Here is a 20,426-nt window from a genome sequence, read left to right as displayed (position 1 = left end):
CCCCCCCCCCCCCCCCCCCCCCCGTGCTGTTGAATGTGCCAGGAGTTTCTATTGGTCGGTTTGACTTTGCTCTCGGTATCTGCATCATCTAAACACCAACGGGAGCATATGCCCCGCCCACTACATCCAAGCTCAGCTCAGCTCTTCGTTTTGAAACCAGCTTTTCTCAAAGATATTTTTTTTTCCAACCAAAGATTTTATTTTTTTAATCAAAGATATTTTTTTTTAACCAGATTTTATCTTTTTTAACCAAAGATTTTATTTTTTTAACCAAAGTTTTTATTTTTTTAACCAAAAATTCTAGTTTCATAAGCAAAACTAACAAATTATTCTCAGTTTATATATTTTCACTTACAAACTTGATTTTTGATTGCAGTGCAAGAAATTTGCTTTTAAAACATTTGTTTGCGTAATAAAGACACAAATATACCTTCATAGTTAGCCACCAAGGAGTGATTTCATTTAAAAAGGCATATATGTCCGTTGCCCAAAGAGGTAAAATTGACTAAAAAGTTTCATTTTAAATATAAGATTTTAGAGAAAAGAAAATGACTAACAAAATGTGCAGCGGTAGAATAATACTTCTACACATTGCATTTGACATTATTAGATTGTGATTGATCAATCAGTTAGATAAATACATTTGAATGTTCATACTTAATTTGTGGAATATGATTACACTGTTGTATCGGCACTTTTGGTTAAGTTAAGGATTCTTCCACCACTGAAATTTGCAGTATTAAAGTAAACATTTAACTGGATTTTGTGAATTAAATATTGCAAATGTACGAGTTCATTAAAAAGCAAGTGTGTCAATTAAGAGTTTATTTTTAAACTGTTTTAATCTCCATACAAATTCATTTGCATTAGGTTATACTGTATAATACAGAAATAAGTGAACTATGTTGTAATTAAGGATGGATTATGAGATGGGCCCTAATTATGTGTCATGAAATGCAGAAAGGAACAATGGCATGTAATCTCTCTTTCTCAGTTGTAATCTTTAATTTATATGGGAGTGCCAGTCTGCTTTCCATGCTGTATGTGATTTCACACAGCTAAACCATACGCCAAGCCTCAATTCTTCCTCCAATTACTGGAAATCTGTGGCAGTTCACAGGGAAATTACTTCACTAGACCAGTTTAATGTCAGAACGTCTTAACATGCATGAGAGGCAGGGAGGAGGAAAACAATACAGATTTCATAATTTTGATTTAGGCCTATGTAATAATTAAGTTTGACTAAGCATGAGTATTTTTGTTTTCCTCATTCCCAACATCTAATCTGTGTTTTGTTGTCCTGTTATAGATGTGCTTTGGTAGCACACAGGTATCAGGAAGTTGTAACATGTAAAAACACAAGAAGGAGTCAAACTGCACAAAGGAGACGACAGACAGGCTGCACTTGTTTTGCTAATGCACAGTTTGCACTTTTATTTTTGCCTCATTCACTAAACAGTTCAATGGTGCAAGATTACCATACACAGAATTAGGAGATCTGCATGACACATCTATGCTATACAGCGAATGGATTATAATTATTACAAATACAGTAAACATATTTACATTTTAATTCAAGCTCCATACAACACAGATATTTACAAAATAAGTATGAAAATGAAACCAGTCTGACAAATAATGTACAGTGTTAAATGTTGTGGTTTGTCTTTTTTCTTTTGGTAGACAAATCAAAAGGGAACGCAGTTAACTGATATTAATTGTCAGAGGGGAAGATGGAAACTACCATGGCTAGTTTTGTTTTGCAAGGCATCAACGGAAAAAAAAAAAATCAAAGTGTTGAGGTGAAGAAAGACACCATTACAACAATAGTATACTGTCATTTTAGATGTCACTAGCTACTTCATATTATATTCCCTGATATTAGAAACAAATTAAACGACTTAAAAACCACCCTAAATTTTGTTTTAATTCAAGTGGCTGGCTAGCATGAGTAGTGAGTAAATATTCTTCAAATCCAAAACAGACTTTCACTCAAACCACTTTCTAATGTAACTCACCTCCCCTGGAAAAGATGCAGCGGGTTACATTTAAGCTCTATTTTTTCCTTTTTTTAATTAAACGATGGAAAAAAACATCTTCATAGTACATTCTACGCTCTCCCAGTTCAGACTGGAAGAGGCTGCCACACCATCATTTGGTTCACTCTGAGTAGAACAACTAAACCGCACAGACTTTATTTGATCAGTTAGTTGAACCTTTTATTAATATGTGCAAAGAGCTGCAAACTAATATGTACATTGCAAACAATAAATACACAATCCAAAACAATATACTTCTGCAAATTAGTCAGTGACGTGAAGATGTTTGCTCTGACGGGTCTTCATATCGATACGTATCTCACACAATACGCTGAGGTTAATGTGAGGTACGTTGCACTGAGAGCCTTGATCAGTGCATAGATAGCTTTTCATTATTATTATTCTTATTATTCTTTCTTGACAAGAGAGAAACATTTTCTCAGAAACAATTCAGCAGGTTTCAGTTTCTCTGACCAGCAGGTTGGCTGACCCAAGGGCAGTGACGCTCCACAATTCTCACTCATTCTCACGTCTGAGGCATATTCTTCATGTCTTTACATCAGCAACTGATGAACACATGTCCCCAATAATTGCACTAATATCTGTAACAGGCAATGGCTACCTCCGTTTCAAAACCGTCAACCCTAATGTCCCCTTCATATGATAGAGTGGGCATACTACTGGTTGGTTGGCCAGCGTTTTTTAATGCCCATCTGTGCTCGTCACACTTCTACCATTTGAAGAAACAGGGGTATAACCTATCAGGAGCCAAATGTAAGATCTGTAGTACGATGTACAGAGCAAATATTTTCAGAAACAATATCAGAAATAAAACCTTTCCGTATATGTCGTCCGTTAAATATCACTTCTTTCTTTCTAATAAACAGCTATCCAGTGTAGCCTTGATATGTGCTCTTAACAGTGTTCCTGATAATCAAAAATAATCATGACCTAAACACGAGTGATCTGCCCTCGTCTTGCTATAGATATGTGTTAATGTGCAAAATAAGGTTTAACACCAATATAGCTGGTTACAACAAAGAAATAAATGCCCGGTTACATTTTGTATAAAACGTCACTGTGGAATGATTAAAAGCATAATAGAAAAAAAAACTATTTTAATAATTAAAAAAAGAAATGTCAACCCAATGAGAGTTAGATGAGTTTAAATTCAAGAACACAAATAGAAAATGGTGACCTGTGGTGCTGCTGAACAACAGTAAGTACTTCTTTTTAGAGATTTTACCCAACACTATCATGACAGTGAGGGGGAGTCATGTGGTAGACTATTCACTATCTGTCCTGCAGGCTATGTGCTAGCAGCTTCATCAATTATCTACTGGCGTCAAGGCTAGAGCATTGCAACTTCAATCTCTCTCTTTCTTCTTCCTTCCATTTCACACTTTTTGTTTTGTCTTCGGTATCACATGCATGTGATGGCTGAACTAAATATCAGGCTGAACTAAATATTAGGCTCAACTCAAGTTGGTGTAAGAAAAACTGCTAGAGGAGCTGAGAGGAATGTCTTGAACGAGAGTTAACTACGACACTGATACCAGAACAGACTGTATGTACAAAGCATATTCTGTCCTTCCTCCTACTCCTCCTCCTGGAAACCTTGTTTGTTCTTTAGATGAAATAGTAAAAGTACAGGGATAAATATCTACTCCTGAAGGAACAATCCATTGTCACATTTCCACTGATGAGATATGATGTATTTCGGATGTTGACACAAATGCATGATTGTAAGTAATCGCTTGACTGACGGCACTATCGAGGGTTGGCGTTAGTGAATGTGCACGGACTGAGGAGTGGGATCTAGACATCACATGGATGACCGTTGTAATCCAGCCCGGCCCTCAGGTCTCGCCGAGTTGGGACACGCTTTTCAGACTTAACATTTTGTATCTTAAGGCCGTTTACAAGACGGCAGAGGAGAGCTTGAGGCGGGGGGGCCTGATGCAAATCTCATGAAGAGAAGAAAAAACTATTAATTCATTAGCAGCAATAGATCTTGAAGTAGCGTTGCTTTTGTATATTTCACCTTCATGGTTTCAACTGTAAGTTATCCGATTTGTTTTCATGTTTTTTTGAGTAAGCAAACCAGGTCTGGTCATCTCCTGACGACTGCTGCAGTTAGCATGCAGGCATCTTAATTAAAAAACAAAACAAAACCAAAGACCAAAAATTGAAATCAAACTCTTCTCGGCAAACAAATGACATGGATAGAGACAATTTCTTTACAGATGATTGGCAAAAATGAAAATTAGTGGCCAGAAAGAACAGTTTCTGAAGAATCGTGCACACACAAGTAGACTATTACAACATGCTACTAGTTAGGGAGTTAGGGAATGACGACAAAGCGGAACAAAAATAGATCGAAACAGTGTCATAAAAACAAAAACACAAAAAGCTGAGGAGGAGGAGGAGGGGAAGAGAAATAGAGAGGAGGAAAGCTAAGTTGACAGAGGGTTGTTGGAGGGCGAAGGGGAGGCAAATTTCTCCGGAACTGAAACTTTTAGTCGCATGAAAGGAGACTTAAGCCACAAGTCTACTTACAAGAGAAAACTGTCAAGAATCACAATGATTAATAAGTGTTAACACTTGGTATGTTCAAAAGGCTTGCCAGAAAGAGTGGAAGCCGTGGTTTCCTGTGTGCCAGTCAAGCCACTCAGTTCTTCATTAGGCCACTGCGCCTCCTCGCCAGCTTAGATCTGTGGGAACAGGATTATATTTTGTGACGAGAAGAGAAGTCAGTTTACTGAAGAAAGTGGAGTTGCTTCCTGTTAAGGGTAGCATGAGGGCGCTTTCACAAGCCATAGTCCGTTCGACTAGTCCGAATCAGAGTGAAATTAATACTTTTGTTTTCTATTGAGTCTGGTTCTGTTTCAAAGTGCACAATTAAAAAGCAACTATTTGCTGAGGGGCTTGTACAAAGGAGCAGGGCCAAGGCATTTTGAGGTTGAGTCAGCACTGATGTACTGTGAGCATGAATGCTTTCTCCTCCAGTTCACCTCTAATTACTTCATAAATTTCACTATTACTGCGGACTTTATCATTTTCTGTAAGTTCTTTTCTGCCAAGATTTCAACCAATATTGCACTTCTGCAGAAGTCCAAAGTCAGCTCTCTGCCAGTGTCAGTGCTACAACAGATATCCAAGGATGACACGAAGGCGAAGGTTTCATTTCAACATTGGGGGGGGCATAATGCAGCATCCAAAGGCTTCGCTCAGCCCTTTCTGTCCGAGCCCCCCATGGGTTGCATCGTAAAGCAATAGAATAGTATCATTTATAAATACATGTTTGTCATATTTTATGTTTATTATAACATAATTTTTTGAGAATTATTTTGGGCCCCTCCCGTGCCGCCGACACCGGTCCTCTTCCACTCATGTTAATCATGTCGTTTACCTGTTTGCATCTCAACAAATGCCTGCGCAGGCAGCCTACAATCCTCTGCGTTTTGGTTCACTTCTTGCAACTGGGTAAGATTATGTATCACTATAATTTAACCGCACTCGGCAAACCGGTCCTCGATCACCTCTTGCAAGTGGTCTCGGACCTGTTGTTTTGGTCCGCACCAGCGTGCGATTAATGCATTCACAACTGCCCAATCAAAATGCACCAAGGGTTGAGCTGATGACTAAAATGACTAAAATGACTGTTGGCTTGTTAAAGCGCCCTAAGAGAAGTGCGTGTGCGTACCTTATCGTTCCTGCTAGCAGAGGGTTAAAAGCATACAGCCAGTCGTTCATGTCTTTCTCGTTGTTGGCCTGCAGCAGGATTCCTCGATGTTTTGTGCACACAGCAAATGTGTTGGGAGTCTGAAAAGAAAACACCAAATATGTGTCATGCTGCATATGTATTCTATCTTTACATCATTTAGGATGCTAAAGGAGAATAGTTTTTGAAAGTTGTTTATCTCATTATTTCACATTTTTGTGAAAGTCTGATAAAACCTGATGTAGTGTTTTCTCCTATCGAGGGATACACCGGTATTTACTCTGAGTGTTCAGTTATTCATCTGTTGATACACTTGATGAATTGAAACTCTACCTTGAGCATGGCCTGCTGGTCTTCACTGTATTCCACCTGTGCTGTGGAGAGATTGAGGACACCCCGCTCCACCGGGTCCTTGTCGCTGTTGTAGATGAAGACGTAGGGCCGGCGCACAACCACAAAGTGCTTCACCCACGAGTTGGAGCGCGGCTCCATGAAGCTTAGGAAACCTTTCTTAGAAACTACCGATCTAAAAAGGAGAAAAAAAAGGGAGTGCTTGTTTTTCAACAAACTAAAATTAGGATTTCTTCCAGTTGAAAACCGCCAGATTCAGAAATCAATTCACATAATTTCTGCTTGGACTGGAAAACGAGATTATCTATTTTTCTTTGGGCTGCATCTCATATTGACTTTTTTTAAATGACATTGCTGCAACAGCAAAAGAGCTAACATGTCAGCACTCACCCTGGCCTCATTTCTTCAATATCAGGCACCAAGTTGAGGAACTCGTTTTTTCCAGCCCGTGCAAGGTAGGAGGACTCCAAAGTCGGAACCATGGGGAAGTTTTCATAGTCCGAGCAGGAGGGACTGGAGGCACGGGAGCTGTTCTCTGGGGTCCTTAGGAAAAAAAAGTACACCAAGTTAGCGTCATGGTGACAGCCTGCCAATACAGTCAATCTGAAATAATGAATAGTGTTTTGAGTATGGAAGTAAGCTTGCAATATTTTATACGGACACTGATAGATACTGTATTTAAACATAAAATATGTAATAAATAAAAGTTTTACTTCTGGTCCATGGAACCACAGCGGGAGTCAGACAGAGAAGGGCAGGTGGAGGAGGGGGTGAGAGTGGCGCTGCTGAAGCTGGTCACTGATGGGTCACGACCCATTGGTGAGATGTCAGACAACTGAGGGGAAAATAATATGAAATACTTGTTAAACACACCGTTTTACTTTCCAAAGCAAACACTGCAAGAGGAAAAATATAGATTATTGGAGAGTGCACTGCTGATACTAAAGTAACTTAAATGACAAAAAGTAGATGCCTATTTGCTACAAATCTCTGCAGAATATGGGCACTGAGATCAATCAATACCTGACAGTGTACATGAATGAACTACTTTTAAAGCTTAGAGTTTCTTTCTATCATTACTCACCTTGCAGTCACTAATACTGTTGACCACTTGGTTGTATTCACTGTTGAAGGTATGTGTCAGAAGGCGCAGGCACTACAAGAAAACAAAGATTGGACTGATCTGTTCACAGCAGAGGAGGAGAGGCAGCTGCTACCAGTTGATAATTATGCTGCAAAGAATAAATCATCACATCAAGTTACTCTTACCTTAGTGGCCAGCTCCTTCTCACGATCCACCAGGCTCTCGATGTCGGCCGAGTCATAACCGCTGCTCTCGCTTGGCGTGATGGCGCTTTCAAAGGTGGTGCTGGAGATCTGCGAGGAGATTGAGGTGGAGGTGGACAGGCTGCCTGTGCTCATGCTCGGGGATAGCAACTCGCTCAGGGACTTCGGGGTGGGAGCTGTTCCCAGGGGAGCATCGTCTCCCAGCTTCTCCTTCAGCAGAAGCAGGTGACGGGTCTTCTCCACCTGGATGAACGACAGGGGCGAGGTTAGGTACAACTTCAGTTTCCATGGATGAAAGTTTGTATGAGGAAAGTGAGTATTTTTTCTCTCAGTGGGATATTAGACAAGGACACAGTGGGAGATAAGTGAAAGCTTTGTCAGGTCAAAAAAGGGGTCGAAGAGCTTTCTTTAATGTAAGATTGCAGGTCAGTGTGACCCACCTCATGCAGCTGCTCCATTTTCTCCAGCTCCCATTGGTGCTCCAGGATGAGACTGTCTCCTCTGGGCCTCCAGCCGGCCAGGTTTTCCTCTCCACGCACATAAGCCACCGATGTGTCCAGAATCTTTCTCCTCCTCCGCTGCATCCCTGTTCAGGACAAAATTACACATCAGGACAAAGCTCTCAGAGGAATCTTGATAAACTGGGCGGCTTGTCTTAAAACATTTCTTGATGCCGACTGCTCACCTGGGCTTCCAGAGTCAGACATCTTGCACAAGCTCAGCTCGTAGATGCCAGTGACTCGATTGCTGTAATGTAGCAGAGGAAATTCCATTTTATGAGGACTGGACATATTACATGATCCAGCTGTCACAGTACGGCAGTCTGAAGTCTTACCAGTCAGGGGATTTAGAGTATCCACTCCCAAAGAGGTTCCTGAGGGAACGGGGAGGGGAGATCTTTGCATCTCGGGAGTAGAAGACCATGCAGATGTCTTTGGTAATAATAGCAGGCTGGATGCAATGGTCCAGCTGTGAAGAGGAGACAAAGTGAAGATGTTAGATACATTGACATACAGAGAGGTAAATCCTAGAGCTCAATGCAAAAAGGTAAAACACAGAAGAGCAATGACTGACCTCCAAGTATGCAGACAGAGTCATGTAGATCTTCTCTCCATAAGGAGTGACTCGGTTAAGCAGGAGGGAGTTGTGCAGGGAGCTGTCCCACACTGCCTCGAAGCGGTAAAAAGTCCTGAAGGGGAAAACCCCAAAAAATATTCACTTATAAACAAAATTACAGAGAAATGAACTCGCTATAGCGTTATTTTCTGTAAAGTCCTAGACGGTGCTTTAACAACAGTGTGTGTAGGATCTAGTCTTACTGCAAAGAAACAAACTAGACACATTTTGTAAATAACCACAGTGTGTCAGATATCATTCTGTAATTGATGTGATGAATACAACTATGACAGTATACATTGTGCAGTGGCCCTCACACTTATCCTTAGTCACGACAAGATGTGTGGAAGCACATTGAGGTGAGAGCTCGACAATAGACAACTAGATCAGAAGCCACAGCAGTTAACGGTGTCAGGTGTTGTGGCAAGTGCAGCGAGCTGTGTGTGTGTGAACCAAACAGCGGCAAGCAGAATATCAAGTTTACATGTTCTGCATATCATGTTTACGCTATGGTACAAATGATAGTTACACTGTTCCTGTCTTTGGCAGCAGGGGGCACTCCTACCTACAGACTGAGAGCCAGAGCTGCCTTGTTGGTGCCTCAATGGCCTTGGTTGTTATTGAGCTATGACTCACACAGTGAATAATAGCTGAGAAGAAAGCATTCATTTGGAGTCTGGGTGCCACACAAGACCAACATACTGTGATACAAACTAATACAAAAAAGGGTTTTGCATTTGCATGTAAGATTGCCTTTACTTGTCCATAAATAAGTTGGAATGAGATTCGTTCTTTCAGATGCTAAATGTTGACGAAAATAAAAGGCAGACCTAATGCAACATGCCAACAAAAACACAAACTGTGGAGAACTTATTCCTATGAATCTATATGACTAAAGAGAAGCATAAAGATCTTTCACAGAAGGAGCCTTATGTTCTCTGGTACCTATCAATATCCTTATCAATAGAAAGCCTGAGCACAATCAAGAGTCCAGCCGCAGCAGGAGGAGAGAGAGAGTGCACAAACAAAAAGAGAGAAGCACACAGAGTCAGGCAACAGAGACAAGGGAGCAAATTAACAGGAAAATCAACAGCAGTGAAAATGGAAATAGTCATGCAATGATTCCACTGAGCCTTCAGCTTTTTTTTAGGACAACAACACATACAAAGCTGTTGCCTGATACTGTTTACAAACTGTAAATGACAACATGTGGCAATAATGAAAAAATTGACATAATAACCGAGTTGATATTTTCGGCTTGGACCAACAGGCTGAATGTCAGCAACAAACCTATTAGCACCAATAAATCCATATAAACCTTGAACTGTTGTGTCCAGTGAATGTACAGTATGTGGTTTATTAAGTACAGTGGGCTACCTGTTGGAGTTGTGGGACGACTTGATGTTCTTGGCAGAAATGATGTTGAGGGATAGGACAGCATCAGCAGCGCTTTCGTCCACTTCAGTCTTGCTTCGGATCCGACCTGATGGGATACAGCAGCACAGCATCAGCATCTTGTCATGGATTAAAAATGCCTTGTATATGAACTCAGCCACAGTGTAGTTTAATAGCCATGTTGTCACAGTGTCCAGACACACATGCCTGTTTATTCACAAGCCTCTCTGGCTAAAAATGTCAGCAGCTCAAAGTGTAAAATGTGAAATGTAATTATTTCGTCCATCAGCTACAGCCACAGTATGAACTACTTAAAGAGAGAGGCGGCCTGAGGCAAAACAGACACAACTACACAAAATGGAATTATGACCAATATTTCCACTGCTGCCTCTCAAACTAAACTTCCTTAGAGACAATAGAAGCAGTTGTATCATATGGTCAGGGTATCAACGGATTCTGCTGTGTGAATAAGGAAACAATCATGCAGCAACAGCTCTTCTCGTCTAATGTGAAACATCAGTGTTTTGTGTCTCTGGTGCATGTTGGCTGAACGAGTGACACCCAATGCTCACCCACTACAAGCTCGCGAACGTCCTTCCAGTGGAGCTCGCTTCCCTTCTCATGGATGAGAGTCACAGTGATCCTCCGCTGGATGCCCTGCAGCACACATGACAGGAGCTTAGGATCATAGTAGACACAGCTGGAACTAAATTAAGCTTCTCGATGTTTCTTGTAAAGAAGAAAGATTATTTACTGGATTACAAGAACGGAATTATGACGTTCCCTTTGCTTTTGTGCGTGTGAGCATTGCAACGGACTTTATAAAATGTGTGATCAGTGTATGTGATTGGTAGGACTTGTGTAGATCTCCAGTACCTGGTGCAGTAGGTAGGTGCCATTGCAGGCCAGTCCTCCACTGTGATCCACTACAGCTGGGATGTACCTGTAGAAGGAGGGAGGTCATACTTCTTATGTTATACTTACCAATTATAATGCACCAAAAATGTTTTAAGTTGAAACTACACAATCTCACATCATGTGTCTTTTTAAAAGGAAACTGTGTGTGAATATAAGACGAACACTCACTCTCCGGTGGGCTCCAGTTCACTGATCTCAAACCAGACCAGCAGGTCGTACTTGCTGCAGCATTGACCCAGGTTGGACTTGGTGATGGTGTTCAACTTGGTAGCTGGAACTGAAATACACACACATAAGCTCTATATTAATTTCAGAGGGGATGAATGAAAATAAGTGATAGATGTTAACTATATTGATTGTATTACTAAATGGAGGCTGGATGTGATGTGAACACACTGCTGACCCTGGACTGAGCATTCAGCCCACACATATTCTGTAATACCAATACTTAAAGGACGTGTTAATCATAAAGTCCGTTATTAATGAAATAAGATGGACACAAAAAACGGGCAATAGAACACATTCAAACCCAACAGTTGCACATACTGAGATGCTATAAGGAGCTAAATCACAGATTACACCACACCCTGCTGTCTGACACGTCAGGATTATGTTCCTGTTGAAACAGGCTAATCTCTGAAGCACACAGCTACATTCATTTGTGTTCAATATGGTTGAAATGAACATGAGAACAATCGTAATTGGACTACAGCTGAACCTGTAAAGGGCTTAAGCCTCTGGATTCTGATTTATGCTGTGAATATTACGGTCTGTCAGTAATCCTCTATGATTAAGATAAATACATTTTTTTTATTATTTGGCTTAAGATTCAGCATATGCAGCAGATTTACCTGAAGGTGTCAGCTGAGGCCAGTTTGTAAGCGACAGGGGAGGGATGGACTGAGCTGACTGAACCTAAATAGGCCTGCAGCGATGTGCAGCACACATAACCACTGCAGAGCTTTGTGGTGCTACTGCCTGCAGTCACAGAGTACCACATGAGCAAAGCACAGCACTAGTCTAATCACTACAACACAGGTGCATCTAATGCCTTAGCTACTACAGGCTCCGCTGTACCAACCATGGTGCCTGGGCACAATTAGCACAGGGTCATTGGGCACTGGGAGGAAGATGAAGTGAGAGAGCTGGTCAGCCTCATCCTCCAGACTGGCCACGGCAGTGGAGGCCAGGGCGTTGGCGTGCTCGGACAGCGTGTCCAGCACTTTGACGTTCACATAGCCACTCATCAGGTAGCGGACTAACTCTATCTTACGGGTATGGTCTAGGGGTTTCAGTGTATAATATTGTACGAATGGTGAGAAAGATTGGAGGGGACGTGTGAAAAGGGAAATGTGGAAGAGGGAGGATGGAGTTGGGTAAGAGGATTATGGATGGTGTGAGAGTGATTAAATAAGAGAAAAAAAAAAATCCAAAGGAAGCGAGAAATGAAAAAGTGGAAGGAAATATGAGGCATGCTGATATAACCATAACGCACAGAAGAAATATGCTGAAATGATGGTGACAGGTGCAGAGCATATTGCTGTTACAGTACGTGGTGTGAGGACATTAAAATCCTTACCTGGTTTAGACAGAGGCATGGGAATAGGGTAGTATTTCCTCGACGGTGTTGGAGGACTGTTAAAATAAATGTACAATTAACCTCTAATACAGAAACCAATTCTTACTAAATCTATCTGTGTACCAAATGTGAATAATTACAGCATAACAACAAATGTTTTTTAAAGTAATCCAGATGAATCTCTACAGAAGCATGTCTTTAGTAACCACACCAACCTAATCAGTTCCTGGCCATGAAAATGCAGCGGGTGCTGCTGGTAGTGGCCGAACACTTCAAACACAATGGGCTTGGTCTTGATGTACTCAATGAAGGACTCTGTGACCTCAACTGAAACCTGCAGTCAAAAAAAAAAAAGGGGGTGGGGGGGGTTAAAATGAATCAACATAGAGTTGTTAAACTATAGTTTGTGTGTGTGTGTGTGTGTGTGTGTGTCCTCACATTCTGGACGTGGTAAAAGCCCAGAGGAGCTCCTTTGCCAGTGTTCTTCAGAGGCTCAGTGGAAAAAGCCTCATCATGACGATGCAGGAAACTATGGAAAGAAAGATGAATGAGTGTCAGTGTGTCACTTAAGATTGAGTTAGAACTTGTAGTTCTTATTCTCTATTGGCATGGTGAATATTTCTTTAAATGTTAAAGATGAAGCTGTCTCAATTGTCTATTTGATTTTGATTTGTGAACTAAAATCAAACTACTTTCAAACCTATAGTCAGAAAATGACTAAATGTAAATGACTTATACTTTAGTAACACTATTGCTATTTATCAGTTTCTCCCTCGGTAAAGCTCTTTTAACTGTATAGCTTTGATATTAAGATTAGCTTTTCACAAACTATTTTTGAGGATTGTGGACTTACTTGAATTGGCAGAAGATATCTGCGTACTCTGGCGGGATGCCACTGGCCTGGAGCACAGTAACACGGAAGGTAAAGATGCTGCCCACCTCCAGCTGGCCTGCCAGACCATCACCACAACTCAGCTTGGTGTCTGCGATGTTACCAAGAAAACACAGGGGAAGGTTATGAGGACTTAAGTTGAGATCTATTGAAAATGAGCCGCACCTGCGATTGCAATCTGCATATGAATCCTAAGCTCTGCACGATACAATCAGACTGGTTTCCGCATATTATCAAGCTTGTGATTTGTAGAGACATTCCTTCACAAAGTAAGGAAAAACAGCGTCAGTCTTATTTCCATGACTATACAATTGAAGCCCTCCTTTGCATTCAACAGGACCATCTGCCAAGTGTGTCCCCCTTTAGGCTGAGAGGTCGAAATTTACGAGCGGAGAGGTGAAGGTCTGGCGGTCGTACCCATGTCATTGATTCTGTTGAGCTCCTCCGAGGGTGTGGTGACCTCTGAACTCTGGCCCTGACCCTCCACAATGCGCAGCTCTTCCATGGACAAGCCGGAGTGGGTCATAACCGTGGAAGAAAAGTCATTCTGATTGGTTGAAAAGGAGATAGATGCAAAAGTAGGAATACATTAGTATGTAGCGGTCAGCGAGAAAAAGGAATAAACTAATCTCCCCCTGTAAATGCATTTATATATTATTGCGCCACATTGGATGAATTAAGGATTAAGGCTGACAATTTGCCATTTCTTATGTAGATTTGTTTTTAATAAATAGAATAAACAGTATAAAACTCCAAAGAAAAACAACTTCCTCGTTTTAACCCAATATTATACACCAACTCCGTCACACAGAGAAAAAAAAAAAAAAAAGTGCGTCTTCAAGTTAAAAACTACTTTCATGCGACTCTGGGCTTACCTTTTTGAAATACTCATCATCAAAGGAGATCTTGGCGGTTCCTGACTGTCTCACTCCTGACCCGTAGTCTGGGGCCTCCTCATCAGCTACAAAGAGACAAACCATACTTTTATCAGGATCCATCTCAGGCACAGCCGACTTCAGCTGCCAAAGCACAACAAAAGGAACACAGAGAATCCAAGGGGACCCTCTCTCCGCCACCAGATCTGTGGCTCTTCAAAATGTTCTACAATGAAATCTAAATAAAATTTGGAACTATTTATCTAGCTATTTGATTTGGATTAAATATATTTTGGGATTTAAATATTTAAAAAATAAACTAGTCTGCTTCACAAGACAATATCAAATGACTGATGAGCAGGATGTAGCCTGCGCATGAGGAATAGCCTCATTAATCTCATTAATTACTCACCGGCTATAGCCTGGACCCCCACACGCAGGAAACCACGCACCTCGCCCTTCTCCGTTACTATGGCAACGCGGTGCACCAGTGGCACAGGGTACAGCAGGTTGCTCAGGTACACGAACGCTCTGAGAGTAGAGGGGATGAGAGACATGAAAACCCGATTCTGGTGCAGCGTGAAACAACAGCCGTCTTTGGATCCAGAGAACTTTATAATCTGTGTGCATATATATATACACACACACACACACACACACACACACACACACACACACACACACACACACACACACACACATATATATATATATACATATATCAATTAGATATCTACTTATTCAAAGATATCCGAGTTGTCACAGAGAGACTATTTTCTGATAGCTCTACATTATCCAGCATACAATAGCATATATTAATGACTACTATATCATGCAGTAAAACATTAGTGACAATTATGTTAAGGAAAGGGCCAAAACAGAACAAAGAAGAAAAAATTTAACATAAATCATAACTGCTCCAGAGCACTGAAATCAGAAGCAGTTTCAACCATCCACTTTATTTTTTAACCTGCACAACGGGGTGATGACAGATCACCTGGGGTTCAGCAGTAAAGGCTGTAAAAAAAGTGGTTTATTGTGTCGTATTATGTGCATGTTGGTCTCTTACTCACACACTTACTGACACTTTGTTCTGAAGGGCTTGATTTGTTTTGCCCCTCCTTGCCCCTCTCCCTCTTCTAAGAGACTCAAGGCTAAGGCGGAGTAAAGAGATCAATCTGTAGAATCTCTGAAGTCACAGTGACGAGGTGGCTGAGCTACGGCTGTTGCGGAGTCTGGTCGGCTTGCAGCCGGCATTTATCTAAGATTGGCACACGCCGTCTATTACTCAGCGATGACGTTTACGGCGCTGATGCAACAGCATTGGTACAACGTGTGCTGTGATTTCAAATGCTACTGCAGCATATTATTGTGTCTTGACAATGGCAATTAAAACAAACACTAATAAAGCATCATTATGTGACTGTCAACTAACTACCAGTGAGTTAATATTATCTACCATAATTTCCAAAAGCAATGTTAAAACAAACAAGGTTATACAAACAAATGTTTATGCAATGTAATAAATAAAATAAAAAAAACAAAAATAAAAAGGTTTTACGGATTTAACAATAAAATAAAATGACAGCTAATCAACTTAGACACAGCAAATACATGGAGTTCACACAAAGATGGGAGTTAATACAGTCAGCACTGTGATGGTGGCGGGGGATGAGACATCACGCTGGTAGGAGGTGGAGGGAAAAAAAAGGATGGTGGCTTTTCAATTTTTGGAAACAGTCTGAATTAAAAGTAACTCATACAAAGCAGGCCTGTGAGCACAGAAGCATGACTAATCATATTAAATTCAAAAATGGTCCAATTTATCTCTGCAAAGCCACTATGAATACATGATCTGATTCTGAAAATATTCTTTCACCAAGGAGGGCTTTACTGATCATTAATAAGGGATGTGCTTCGAGTATTTGCTCACATTTCTTAAGACTCTGAATTGCCAGCTACCAAGATAATATGTAAAATGATATTGTATATCTTACATACTTAAATGTCTACTGAACACCTATTGGGTGCAACATTAGTCTGTCCATCTATTTTAACATCTCCATAGACATTCACTGCACTGAATTAATTCATCCATTTACATGAGTTTTCTTTCATACTTTTTACAGGAAGTGTTTTCTAACCTGCACTCATTAATTGTGTATTTAAAAATAAACCCTAAACCAAGCCATCATCCGCCCAATCTCCTGTTCCAGCCTGTGTGTGGAGGATGCGGTAATGCCAACTGCACAGTCACCAACCTTCCCACCAGGATAAACCAGGGGGAGCGGTCATAGAAGGGATCCTGGCCGTCACTGAAGATGTCGGAGCCCTCTTCGGTGCCGGCGTCTGAGCTGGTGTCATCCACAAAAGCCTCATCATCAATCAAGTCGGACATCTCGCTCTGTCGCTCGTCCGCCAGCTCTGTGATCTCGGAGTCAGTGGTGGAGAAGGTCGGCGAGGGAGTGCGGTCAACCAGGTGCTCATTAACACAACCGTGGAAGATGGGAGCGCTGAGCGGGTTGGTAGTTTGGGAACAGTGGCAAGAAACCAAGGAAAGGTAACAATGGAGTAATAGAAGAGTTAAAGAGACTTCAAGTTGAAGATGTGATATTTCACTTTGACATTGTTTTCTCACAAATGGCATGTTGTTTGGTAGTTTCCTACAACAAATAAAATATGAACATTTTTTGTAACATTTGAGTTGCAAAGTAATCAAACACCAACAGTAGCCATACATTGATTCGTAAAGATGGCACACGCTTACTTTCTTCTACCTCGTGGTTATTTGAGTCAGCTAAACCAAATAAAATTGAGAATTGTATTTTTTTTTAAGCTTCTGCAAATGCAACAGAATGATTCATTTAATAAAGAGCTGGTATTACAATAAGCTGCAAGGTGTTGCAGCAATTTATAGAAACTAAAATGAAATGCCACTTTAAAAGGATTTACATATAAATCTTCTAATGTATGCCGGCACAAGAGGATCAAATACAAAATGCTACAAATTTCCACTTTATCTAAATTCACTATGTTGTTCACAAGCTTTTGGACTGGAAGGGATATCAACATGAGAATGGCAACAGACACCGCAAAATAACAGATACATGAAAATGACACAATTTATGATTAAAAAAACAAACAAAACAACATGTCGAATAAAATGAACAAATACACAAAGAAATACTGAGTATAAGTGACATGAAATTAAGAACACCAAATACAGTCACAAATGTAACATCAAATTATAAACATAACAAAATATACAGTGAAAGATGAGCAACAAAATAAAACCAAACATAAATGATTCCAAAACATGCGATACCACTGATACACATGACTCTAAATCCGTCAAACATAATCTGACCATGAAAATGAAAAATGGAACGGAAGGAAATGCATGAACCCGTTTCAAATAAAGCTTCAAAAACAAAACGTTTTAGAAACAAGCAGCACAACAAATAGTATTCAAACAGGATGTTTGGTGGCAAACTACAGTAACGTTATGCAGCATCGTCTGTACTTTTTCTGTAATTGCGTTACGTACCTCCCCACAAGTTTAAACCAATGAAAGCGATCATAGAAGGGGTCATTTCCGGTCATAGTGCCATCGCCGTCCTCCTGGTTTGCGGAGGCCATTTCTCCAGCACGGTCATACATCTCTCTCATCTGTTCCAGCCTCTGTCTGCAAATGACAACAAAGTACAGTGCACTTAACATTAATGAGAGGCAGAAAGAGAATACACGGCACACCTAATGGATGGAGGGAGGAGATGTAGATATGTCCGGCTCATTCATTCAATTCATTGTACTTTTTGTACAATTGTTTCTGGTACTGAAGGCATGAGAAATGATGTCACAACAGACTGTAGTGACTGATGATTTCTGAAAACGTGCATAATAGATGACATGCTGCACTTTCACTGGCTATGTATTTAAATATTAAACGCATCTGACTAAAACCAGGACTGGATTTTGGTATGAAGATGGCATTACTTGAGTTTATCGAGGGACCAGTAGTGCGTGGCTCCATTCTTCAGGTCCTGAACTTCTACGGCCACCACGGTGCGGGGGAAAGGCCTGGAGTCACGCTCTTTCTCTGACTCTGGGGACAAGAGCTCAGGGGGTACTGGAGAGTACTGAGTGTCTGTCAGCAAGACAAACTGGAACTGGACCTGAAGAATGGGAGAGGTGGTTGGAAAGGGAAGAATAAACAAAGAGTATAAAAAAAAACATCAAGCCAAGTCAAAAAGGGCAGAAGAATCCATTCTGACTTGAAGCTTCGTGACCTAAAGCTCTGAACCTTTATTCAAGTTTGTTTGTCAATTACAAGACTCAAGAGTCTTCCTGGCATGGTTTTAACTAACAGCAGACATACTAAGGTTGAAAGATCAACATATTCATAATTCCCTCCATTTTGTGGGCTCTCTTTTCCCAACATCCTCTGGGGGCAAAATGCTCACTCTCAATCATCCTCAATCCTTTAAAATGCTAAACCAATTAACAGCACTGGATATAAATTATAGACGGAAGCCCAAGGATAAAAAAAACAAAAAACAATCCTCTGAAAATCATGTTGCGCACCGAGACGAAAAGATAAATCACACTGGTCTACTAGTGGAGAAGGTGGACTATCGCAGACCAGCTTTTGATTCACAACAAATCCAATTTCTCTAAGTGACAATGGGTCAACACCCCGCTCTGGGAGATATGAAGGAGTGCCTTCTGCACAAACACATATTGTGTTTTAAAATGAGTGACCAGATAAATAAATCACTAGCACGACATAATCACGCCTTCATGTAGCTTCACAGCTGAACATCTCAGAACCTTGATGTTCAATGGCTATGAGGGTGATTCGCTTCTGTAAATGTGTCTGCCAGGCGAGTACAAGACCACATTTAGGATCACTATTTTACATCATCCTGTACACAAAAGTTGTATTCATTCCCCCCTCCCCTGGTCACCAATGTTTTTTTTCACATTTTAATATTTTGTTTTTTAGGCATTTCAGTAAACTAAGGTCTCTTCTGTTTTGTGCTTCAGAAGCTCATAATGTTTTCTTTAGTCTCTAAGCTGGAAACCCACCTTTAACCAATTTTAAACTACAATACACTAAGATAATTTTTGCTTACTTTCTTCTTTAGCTCTACACTAATGGCGTTGGCCTCCTTCAGGTAGACGGCGTTCCCCCACAGCTGGTCACGGAGGGAGGTGAACTGATGGTACCTCCACTTCCTGAAAGCCCACTGAGCCAAGTCAAACTCGTGCTGAGTCCACGGCACTGCAGGGAAAGAGGAGACACGGGTGATGTTAACATGCACATAAACACACACAGTTAATGCACATATAACCAAAAAGGGACCAATATAACCAAAAAGGACCATACCAGTGGTTTTACTTATTTTGTCAAACTACAAACACACTTTACATTAATGCCTGTAATTATAGGTAATCCATCATGTGGAATATGGCGTATTTTGAGTCAATATTTCTTGCAAGCAGTGCCTGTGCTGAAAATATTTTTATGATGTGTTCAGGGACCTCCAAGATCAGAATTTACAGTCAGCTGCACAAAAGCATTAAATTCACAAGCACTGCTTTAGGAAAATAAAACCCAGAAGACAAACGGGGAGGGGACATTGTGTTGTTTCTTGTATAAGCCACAGTCAGTCAACCAAATGCAAAGAAAAGTTTACCCCATCACCAAAATTCAAAACACAGGATTAGAACCCGCTATTGCTCTCAGCTGGATTAACAACTGTATTCCAGTGAATAGTTTTATCTTGACTAAACACATCACCTTGATGGATGAGATAACTCTAAAATCATAAAGTCTAAATTAATAATTTTGATGCTTTTAAAGGTTGGGTGAAATCAATAATGTTTAACGACATAGGAGTAAATTCGGACTTTATCATCAATCAAGTCAGAGACAGAAAAAAAAAAAAAAGTACATTTGCCCTTCTTCTAAAACATGAAAAACTATAAGTATGGTCCTTTAGAGTAAAAGTAAACTGTTTTATCATTAGTAGTACGTTTTATTTTAGAGGATACTTATGGACTAGTTTCACTTAATACATTGAATGAGTAATTAGTATGGTAATATTAACACATTTTAATGAAGTTGATATTACATTCTTCTATAAAACAAGAAATACTATACGCACATCCCAGAAGTTTAGGCTCTGGATAGGAGTGTGGAAGAAAAAAATTCAGTGCATTATTAGATTATATAATTGTATATATT

General features: G+C 40.5%; 1 protein-coding gene across 12 annotated transcripts in view; it reads right to left on the bottom strand.

The window, feature by feature from the left end:
- Nucleotides 1-1,405: 1,405 nt before the first annotated feature.
- The window catches only part of kif1b (kinesin family member 1B), a 56,848-nt gene continuing 37,827 nt past the window's right edge, over nucleotides 1,406-20,426 (bottom strand). For 5 of the 12 annotated variants that reach the window (XM_031845798.1, XM_031845801.1, XM_031845800.1 and 2 more), the window contains 27 exons: nucleotides 20,347-20,364; nucleotides 19,312-19,460; nucleotides 18,173-18,351; nucleotides 17,724-17,861; nucleotides 16,438-16,689; nucleotides 14,589-14,707; nucleotides 14,177-14,262; nucleotides 13,719-13,848; nucleotides 13,263-13,392; nucleotides 12,848-12,938; nucleotides 12,625-12,743; nucleotides 12,410-12,465; nucleotides 10,999-11,107; nucleotides 10,789-10,855; nucleotides 10,485-10,569; nucleotides 9,895-10,000; nucleotides 8,476-8,590; nucleotides 8,237-8,370; nucleotides 8,087-8,148; nucleotides 7,842-7,987; nucleotides 7,384-7,644; nucleotides 7,199-7,270; nucleotides 6,828-6,949; nucleotides 6,505-6,657; nucleotides 6,097-6,289; nucleotides 5,746-5,864; nucleotides 1,406-4,753 (listed from right to left, as the gene is read on the bottom strand). In XM_031845798.1, the coding sequence (XP_031701658.1) occupies nucleotides 4,711-4,753; nucleotides 5,746-5,864; nucleotides 6,097-6,289; nucleotides 6,505-6,657; nucleotides 6,828-6,949; nucleotides 7,199-7,270; nucleotides 7,384-7,644; nucleotides 7,842-7,987; nucleotides 8,087-8,148; nucleotides 8,237-8,370; nucleotides 8,476-8,590; nucleotides 9,895-10,000; nucleotides 10,485-10,569; nucleotides 10,789-10,855; nucleotides 10,999-11,107; nucleotides 12,410-12,465; nucleotides 12,625-12,743; nucleotides 12,848-12,938; nucleotides 13,263-13,392; nucleotides 13,719-13,848; nucleotides 14,177-14,262; nucleotides 14,589-14,707; nucleotides 16,438-16,689; nucleotides 17,724-17,861; nucleotides 18,173-18,351; nucleotides 19,312-19,460; nucleotides 20,347-20,364 (3,254 nt within the window). In that variant the 3' untranslated portion in view covers nucleotides 1,406-4,710. The remainder of the gene's footprint in view (nucleotides 4,754-5,745; nucleotides 5,865-6,096; nucleotides 6,290-6,504; nucleotides 6,658-6,827; nucleotides 6,950-7,198; nucleotides 7,271-7,383; nucleotides 7,645-7,841; nucleotides 7,988-8,086; nucleotides 8,149-8,236; nucleotides 8,371-8,475; nucleotides 8,591-9,894; nucleotides 10,001-10,484; nucleotides 10,570-10,788; nucleotides 10,856-10,998; nucleotides 11,108-12,409; nucleotides 12,466-12,624; nucleotides 12,744-12,847; nucleotides 12,939-13,262; nucleotides 13,393-13,718; nucleotides 13,849-14,176; nucleotides 14,263-14,588; nucleotides 14,708-16,437; nucleotides 16,690-17,723; nucleotides 17,862-18,172; nucleotides 18,352-19,311; nucleotides 19,461-20,346; nucleotides 20,365-20,426) is intronic. The other 7 variants (XM_031845799.1, XM_031845802.1, XM_031845806.1 and 4 more) reach the window with 3 other exon arrangements.

This window comes from Anarrhichthys ocellatus, unplaced genomic scaffold, assembly GCF_004355925.1.
Source record: "Anarrhichthys ocellatus isolate YVR2014 unplaced genomic scaffold, GSC_Weel_1.0 scaffold5, whole genome shotgun sequence".
NCBI classification, from domain to species: domain Eukaryota; kingdom Metazoa; phylum Chordata; class Actinopteri; order Perciformes; family Anarhichadidae; genus Anarrhichthys; species Anarrhichthys ocellatus.
Note: the sequence above shows the minus strand (reverse complement) of the source record. Positions and strands in the feature narration are given on the sequence as shown.